The sequence below is a fragment of the Zerene cesonia genome, chromosome 17 (genome assembly GCF_012273895.1).
Source record: "Zerene cesonia ecotype Mississippi chromosome 17, Zerene_cesonia_1.1, whole genome shotgun sequence".
NCBI classification, from domain to species: domain Eukaryota; kingdom Metazoa; phylum Arthropoda; class Insecta; order Lepidoptera; family Pieridae; genus Zerene; species Zerene cesonia.
Window position 1 is genome coordinate 2,566,418 of NC_052118.1, and position 8,745 is coordinate 2,575,162.

Below are 8,745 nucleotides of genomic sequence, written 5' to 3' on the forward strand. Positions count from 1 at the left end.
ACACACACACACACACACACACACGCTTTGACACTGAATAGCGTGTAATCCAATTATAAAAACTCATCTGAATATGGTTACAGAGTGACCTTATAGTAATGTGTATGCATGTACACACATGAAAATTTTTCTCTTAAAACCGCCTTTATTTATAATTTTATAACATAATGATCTATATTCATATTCATTTGTTGTATTATAAACAATATGCTTCAAATCCTAATTTTGAAAGTAACTAATGTAAGTTACCAAGTAACAAAAGAATTAAATACAAAAATACAGTCAAGAGAGACTTGAGATTCCCTTTATTTTTTGGGAACATTAGTTGAAAATATATTTCAATGTAAAATCAAAATTATAATTTTAAATAAATTTCAGGTGATCGGCCGCAACGTGGGGCAACTCTTCAAAAAGGAGGTGTTCATATTGGACCTGCCGACGATGCACGCGCCCAAGGAGAAGCGCACCGTGGACGGCACGGAGGGCGGGCTCGAGCAGCTGTTCGCGAACGCGCCCACATAGCGCGCCCGCACGTGCGAACGCGACCACGGTGCGCTCGCTACTGACGCATTTGGCTTGTTGATTGGTTGTCTATTGTCTATTGTCTATGCTTGTCTGTATATTGTCTATAAAGATGTGTGGCATGGGGTTAGTGCGGGTTGCGCGAAAGACGGTTCATTGATTTATAAAAGTCGGGCATGTGATTTCGTCCGCGTTATATGTGATAAATTTTCTACATTGTTGCGCTATAAGTTCGTCTTCCATCCAGTTGAACCCGCAAACATCATAAGCCGTTCCAAAGATTACGTGACAAACAGAAAGCCTTGCATATGCAGTTAATAGATATACATGATATTGTGTTTATTTTTACATGAATTACTATAAATTTCCCCCCATTGCCATAAAAAAATTTAGGGGATGTTGAGATGCCAATTTGGGGTTTATAGTTAGTTTTACAGAATATAAGTTGCATTAATGTCTAGGACCAAATTAACATATTTAGTTGATGGGCATGTATGATGCATGACATATTATGGATATATGAATAGAGCAGTTAAAAATAGCGGTAATTTCAATCTGTAAATTCAAGATTTGTTTTTAAGAATATCCACAACAGAAAACTTGTTGGTTCTTTTGAAATAATTATACAACTGTTTGGAACAGAACTGTTGTTGATGGAACCTAAACTTAGGAGATGCTGTGTAAAGCCTTTATGTGTAGATTGTACAAATGTACTTACGTTTATTTATGTTTTGTCATACACATGTATACTTGAAAATAAAAACAATACTTTAAGAAAATGATTGAAATTGTCGTGAGAGTGGAACGTAGGACGTATTACATTAAGCCAAATGCGTGGTGGTGAGGCATCGCGGTGTAAAGTATTAAATACGATAAAAGAGCGCAACTATTTATTACGGTCGTGTATATTTTGTTGGCAAAAATGTTAATAGATGTCTGAAAGTTTGTAAATGTGTTGTATAATGACGAATTGCTGTAGTGGAATTGAAGGATTTTGATTTGCGAGTTATAAGAAACGTGTGTTATATTTTTTTATATTATTCCATCAAAAGTTTCATTGTTCTTTTCATTTCGACACCGAGTGCGATATTATTTTTAAATTTGTTTTAAGTTTTATGGAATCTATTTTGTTTATTAAAAAGGAACAAATAATTTCGTATCATGGAGCTAATCGCATATAATATTTTTATTTATTGAATTTTTTAAATCAAACCCTTGAGTTTATTATTCATGTCAAGCTGTGCATCAGCCATCCGTGATTTTTATCAATAAAATGTTCCTATTTAGTAACAATAACATTTTAGTCATAATTATTATGTATGTAACTGTATGGTATCCATTAGCTTGATTAAGGTCTCAGATCTACATTTACACTAACATACTTTGATGTTAGAAACTTTTGTGTTATATATATTTTCATTTGTATATTAAGAGAAAAGGGAAAAGCCTGAAGCCAGTATTCCTGGGAAGATTAAAAACTATATATGTTGGGTCCAGGACTGTTGAAGAAATGCTTTGGTTAAATCAGAAAGTATATATTTTTTGTAAACATGATACAATCAGCTTCTAGTAACGAAGTTCGTTTCAATAGTGCCTTTTCAATAGTACAGACGATAAGAAATTGTCTCTTATGGCATCGTGAGAAACACAAAGACTGACTAACGACCTAAATGCGCTTAATCCATATGAATTCGTTACTCATCACAGCGTTAAGGATTCATTTGAAATTTATGTAATTTTGTGTACAGTAATCGTGTGTTGTAAATAAATAGAGGTGATGTGTCGCGTTCGCATGGAGCCCGGGATTACGGCCATATCGTACTCGCAATGCTAAACATTCTTATGTGAATAACCGTTTATATGTTATTTAAATATATTATTAAACAGCCAATTGACTTTTATTTCTTGACATTAATACTTGATTTTTTTGGCATTTGACATCCATTATCAACGATATGAAATCGGCAACACAGTTGGTCAGCTATAAATAAATTTTGTATTACTTTGGTCGATTTGCTGGTCGTTACATAAACTATGAAAATATGGGGCGGACCAGCAGAAAATACAATAACGTGATTTATTATTAATTACAATTATTTTATACTAATTCACCCCAAAGTAAGATTCAATTCGCTATTTTCTATTATTTTTTTCATATAGTCTTTAAATAATTAATACCTACTTGCTAATGTTTAAACGTTACATTATTATCAAATATTTATCGAATACACAGCTCAACATTGAATGTTTTAATTATAATATTATATGCTTCATTTTTGATATGCGTATTTATAACATGAAAAAAGAGTCAACATGCAAGGGTAATTTAGACATTAAAAGAATATAGATAAGATGATATGAAAATTTGAAAAATAAATATATTTCAAGTTTCACTTATAAGTGTACACAATCTGTAGTCCTATATCAATATTCTTCCCATTATCGACGAGCTCCAACCGGTTTTCGTCCACTAACACCCGCAGTACTGCATCGTTATCTATGGGCACGCATTTGGTCTCCGTGTCGCCGGGCACTGGGATCTTGCGCGGGCCCAGTACTGGGTCTTTATAACGCCACAGCTTTAAGGAGTTGAGGTCTGAAATTAGAAACATAACATGTAAGCATAAAAGATTTTTGTTTGTTTTTGTTCCAATTATAAATATTACAGTCCAACACAACATCAAATTCTACTAATATTATAAATGCGAAATTCTGCAAGAGTGTATGTAACTCCTTCAGTCAAAAAGAGCTGGTCGGATATATGTGAAATTATCAACATAAATTGTCTAGTCTAGATTAGCACATAAGCTACTTTTAAACCGGGTACAACGCGAGTGACGCTGCGAGTTACAGCTAACTTTTTACCATAAAGAAAAACAGAATAAACAAAATCTCGTGATATATTGTTTTATTACCATAGTTGATCAATTGTATCTTTGCAACCACTGACCCTTGACGGCCTTGACCTCCTTGGCGAGCTTCGCCTTGAGCCTCTCGACGGTGTCGCCCTGCAGCACGTGCAGGCGCACGGCGAAGAGCGCGGCGCGCGGCGCGGGGCTGAGCGCGGCGAGGCGCAGCGCGGGCGCGCGCGCGAAGCTCACGTGCGCGGCGCCGGGCGCGCACTCCTCGCGGCTCTTCTCCGGCGCGTCCGCGCTGTCCGTGTGCTTCACCTCTATCCACTCGAGCTGCCGGTTGTTTCCACGTTAACATGTTCGTGTATCGTGAGTGACATGAAATGTTGAAGTTGAGATGGGAATATTATGCGACTTCTACATCGTTGGTATTTTTAACATGGATCTTTATATGATAGTAACGATACGAGTAATAAGATAAGAATTATTATAAACATTTCATTGTAAGCAAACTATTTATTTAAACAAACAACATCGTAAAGCGCGAACGGCAGCACCTACAATTCTAAAATGAAATGCAAACGACTCACGTCCAAAGTGCTCATGAGATAGGGCTTATTGTCCTCGAGCAGCGCGGCCTCGTCGAAGGGCAGCGCGAGCGAGAAGGCGTCGGCGCCGAGGCGCTCGTACGCGTCGCGCACGCTCTGCGCGAACGGCATGGCGCGCTTGGTGTAGCGCTGCAGCGCGCTCAGCTGCGACAGCTTGCTCGATATCACCTTGTTGTCCGGGAGGCCTGATGGCTGCAATTTGGAAACTTATTCATATTTAATTTTTAGTTTTATAGCATTGAAATGCTTTATAAATTAGAAATTTTGAAAGAATAGAAAAAATTTCTAACTTATTCATATATTCGTTTTGTGTACTATACGTATGGCGTCGTTGTAAATGAGACATGGACTCCTAAATAACTGTTATTACTATCGGAGCCCAAGGCCCATATCCTCTTCCTTGCTATTCCCAATCCTTTCCCTTATTTCTCTCGTCGATCCTTTCTCAATCCCTTTCTAATTTAAAGTCGGCGATTCATTTGTAGTGGCGTAAGGTCTGCAATCGACCTTACGCCTCTATATACATGGGCGGCGCTTACCATCAGGCGACCCACCAGCTGCATTGTCAATGATGACATAAAAAAAAACTATCGGAGAAATTACATGTAATGAGTTAAATACATCTTGTTGTAAATAAAACTAAAAGGTGCTGTAAAGTTTTCTCATGTTTTGTTATAATGTATATGACACAAAGAAAATAAATAATTATCTCTCAGTTACATCAAACAAACTTACCCCAATTAACTCCTTCATCGTGGTTATAATGACCTGTTGCCACTTGGGATACTCCTTGGCGACCCAAATGACGGCTTTATTTGGTTTCGGTTCAGGTTTAGGCGCTTCTCCCTTCTTAGGTTTCTTCACAGCGCAGTGGTTCTTGAGGTAGACGCGGAATGAGTGGGCCGCTTCCATGAGGTAGTTGCTGGCTTTCACCGCCACTTCATCGATTTCACCGGCTACTGGCCAGCGTTCGTGAAGAATACTTGTTTTCTATAATAAAAAAAACACATTTTGTTTTGAATTTTCACTTACCCTTACAATATATATATCATAAGATATTAATTAGAAATAACTCTAATTGACAACATTTCATTTTTCATATGAAAGAACAAAAATTGTTTCTTTATTTTGATATTGATACCACAGAAAGTAATTATTTATTTCATTTATTTTTTTTTCGCATATTTCAAGAGAAAATTATTTGTAACGAAAAATTATGTGAAAAAAAGTTCTGACATATCTATCACTGTGTCATTTACAGTAATGTAATTTTTGTGAATTATTCAGGTCAATAGAAACGTCAATAGGTCAAAGAATTCTATCCTATCGACGTGTTGTTAAAAAATCATAACAACCTACAACATCGTAAATTAGCGCTTACGACATTTAAAGACAAGAAAACTAAGAAGAGTAAATAAAAGTAAAAAAACTAAGTCTGCCATGACGGAGCCAGAGAGTAAAAAACACAATCACATAACAAATAAAAACCTAAATATTTTTTAATTTAGTTCGTCTCGAAATAACAAAAAACAAAGAGCGGTTGCACTCACATTGCCCAGCAGCTGCCACACGTGCTCGGCCACGTGCGGGCACACGGGCGCCACGAGCGCGGCCTGCGCCGCCACGTAGCGCCGCACGAGTGCCGCGTGCATGCCGCGCTCCCAGCACAGCTCCCTGTCGCGAACAACAAAATATTACAGAATTCCAAATATAAAAAATGCATTCGTTTTTAATCTGTGTCATTTCAAATGTCAGTATTAACTTTTTTTATTTTAACAAGCCTCCTAACTATTTGGTTTTGTGGAATCATCTTTCTTTTTAGACTGGGGCTTGTCCAGGCTCTACTTTAGTATATTATTACTTCTGTAAATCTGTTAGTATGTATTGTATGTTAAAGTATATTAAACATTATTGGATAGTGGTGATGAGTTCATAGCATTTTTGCAGAAATTCTTATTTTAATGAAGTTACAAATATATTACCTATACTTATCACGTGCAGCCTGCAGTTCAAAGAAGCCTGTCTTGAGTGCTTCCTTGAAAAGTACCTTGCTGTAATTCTCGTCCGTCTGCTTGATCTTCATGTTCATTTCGCTTATAAATACTTTGTCATGGAAATTGTATTCACCTGAAACAATATACGACTCAGTATATATCTGCTGCCTTTATAACCTGTTTTTCGTGACAACGCTTTTTCTCTAATAAGAACTAATAGTAACTATATCTTTTTATTTACAACTATTTTTATGTAGGGAAAACGCGTTGTATCGTAAAACTGGTTTTGACTGTTACATTTTTAATATATCAAATAGGTGCAAACATTATATGCAAATTTTCATTGAAATGTAAAATTTCTCACCTGTTCTCAAAGTAGACTCTGTAGCCATCATTTCTTTTACCCATTCAATAAAGGTATACAGCCTTAGGATGGCCGCATCGGCCGTACTTTCAACGAAATTGGCATCCTCGATAGAATCTCCAGCATCAGCTAGCGTCAGACGCATCCCATCGGCGCTGAATTTGACTAAAGATTCCGATAATGTTAGGAAATTTCCATCGGATTTGGACATTTTTGCGGAGTTAAGTAGAAGATGTCCATTAGCTCGGATTCCCTTTGGCCACTTATCCTCTTCGTTCGGCCATATAGCGCAATGGACGAAAATATAGTATGATAAGTGGTTTTGAATCAAGTCCTTCCCAGATGTTCTCATGTCGACTGGGTACCTAGAAAATAATACAATGTTACGATATAAGTGACTTAAATTTCAAAATTGATAAATTTCTTTGTTCTAGCATTTTACCAATAATTAAACGATTTCTTCATAAGGTCTAAAGATGCTTTAGGAATCTTGGTATCTTTTGGGAATGGTGCATCTTTGAAAAATATGTAGTCCCAAACTTCAAGAGTCATTTGTTCAGGTTTTATTTTAAGAGCATTCTCTGCATTGCCCCTAAAGGTATTTCCTTGTAGAAAATGTGCAACAGTGTAGTATGCATTGTATATTGTCGAATCAGACAGAGATTCTATCACCCACTGAGTGTCCCAAGGCAGTTTTGTACCTGGAAAATATACAGACAATCTTTACTAGTAATATTATAAATTTTTAAGGGTGTTTGGCTGACGTTTTTACCTGTAGTCGAAGAAATTTGATGACTTTGGTAAAAAGAAGGGGGTTCGAATCCCGCCTCGTAACCAAATTTTTTCTATTTTATAAAAAAATCTCCTTTATGAAGAATTTCAATGGAACAAATATAAAATTAAATAGAATAATCCCACAAAAAATTTGGAAAAAATATTATATTGAATTCATTGTTGGTATGCTCCTAAGCACAGTTCAATTTACGGTTGTTTTGTTCTCTTCACCCAATGTTTTTTTAAAGAGTTTCAAATATTATTTAAACAAGTGCAACTCACCTAGGCCATACGTTCTAGAGCATGCATATTCATGAAGCCACTTGATAGTTCCAGATAAGTTCCTTCTGACTTCCTCATGGAAGGTGTTCATTGCAGCTAATGCCTTTTCGGCCTGCGCCTTCCATCCTTCATCACCATAATCAAGATACCACTGATTACAAAGAGCCACAACGCACTCATCACCGGACCTTGATATAATATTTTTCTCGGGTTCGTAATATATAACAGCCCCATTTTCTTTCACTAATTGATTCTGTATAGCCTTCTTTACTTCCTGAATTTTCTTGCCTTTATAATCGCCCACGATCAGAACACCATCATAAAATCCTTTTAGATATACCATATCCTTAGCTTGAGTTAGCTTCTCTCTGTCATTCTGACTCTGAATCTTCAGTTTCTCGTATAGGTGTACCGCTGATAAGTTTCCAAATTCGGGAACCTCTAAAACAGGGATAGGCTTTATGGACAGAACAATTTCATCTTTGATTCCATATTTTTCTCTGAATGCAGCCTTTTTCTGTAAGTCAACTAATGCCGCATAATCATCAGGCGAGTCCGAAGGTACACTCGAAACAATTCCTGTACCCTTATCTTCTTTTATAGTCAACATAGGTAAAGAATATATCTTTGGGTAACTAGTAAAAGGTGCTTTCAATGCTACTCCTAAAAGATCTTGTCCTATAATTTCCTTAAGAATTTCAAATTCACCATCATTCTTTGTGAACCCTTGGTAGGACATATTTCTGGCTGCTCGTTTTGTGCATATGAAAATACCGTTATTGACAGTTTCAAAAGCTATGTACTTAATGTCAGGGTGAATCCAGCAGTTAGTTTGACCATACATTGTTTCAGGTCTCAGAGTTGCAGTTACGAAACTTACTGACTTGTTAGCAAAGCACCTGTTAAATTAAAAACATGCTTAAATTAAAGTGAAAACATGACCTAATATTAATATACTAGCTGTGCCGCACGGTTTCACCTGTGGTCAAGAGCAAGTATATCTGTGGATCATTACAAGTTATCACTGGCAACTATCAACAAAACCCATTGTGTGGTTTTAGCATAAAAGATAAACTATTACTGAATCATAAATAGCAAAATCTGTTCTTACTACATATAGAGTGTGGACTAATAAAATTCTGCAAAATTTTACCTTTATATGTCTTAAGGTTCAAGATTTTTTTTTTTATGTCATAGCGGGCAGCTGAGCTGGTGGTTCGCCTGATGGTAAGCGATTACCACCGCCCATAAACTTTCGCAAAGGTAGTACTTCCGTGAATGCGCTGCCCGCTTTTATGGGGTAAGGGAAAGGAAAGGATTAACGACTGGAAAGAAGGAATGGACTAGGA

At 36.6% G+C, this 8,745-nt stretch overlaps 2 protein-coding genes across 3 annotated transcripts in view; one reads left to right on the top strand and one right to left on the bottom strand.

The window, feature by feature from the left end:
* LOC119833672 (exportin-5) overlaps positions 1–2,411 on the top strand; it is a 13,075-nt gene extending 10,664 nt beyond the window's left edge. For both annotated transcript variants that reach the window (XM_038357795.1, XM_038357796.1), the window contains exon 21: positions 379–2,411. In XM_038357795.1, the coding sequence (XP_038213723.1) occupies positions 379–522 (144 nt within the window). In that variant the 3' untranslated portion in view covers positions 523–2,411. The remainder of the gene's footprint in view (positions 1–378) is intronic.
* A 469-nt stretch (positions 2,412–2,880) lies between these two features.
* LOC119833236 (leucine--tRNA ligase, cytoplasmic) overlaps positions 2,881–8,745 on the bottom strand; it is an 8,569-nt gene continuing 2,704 nt past the window's right edge. Inside the window, exons 5-13 of the mRNA XM_038357163.1 lie at positions 7,397–8,295; positions 6,783–7,041; positions 6,341–6,705; positions 5,965–6,109; positions 5,533–5,656; positions 4,718–4,972; positions 3,965–4,174; positions 3,473–3,707; positions 2,881–3,118 (exon numbers count right to left, since the gene is read on the bottom strand). Of these exons, the coding sequence (XP_038213091.1) occupies positions 2,913–3,118; positions 3,473–3,707; positions 3,965–4,174; positions 4,718–4,972; positions 5,533–5,656; positions 5,965–6,109; positions 6,341–6,705; positions 6,783–7,041; positions 7,397–8,295 (2,698 nt within the window). The 3' untranslated portion in view covers positions 2,881–2,912. The remainder of the gene's footprint in view (positions 3,119–3,472; positions 3,708–3,964; positions 4,175–4,717; positions 4,973–5,532; positions 5,657–5,964; positions 6,110–6,340; positions 6,706–6,782; positions 7,042–7,396; positions 8,296–8,745) is intronic.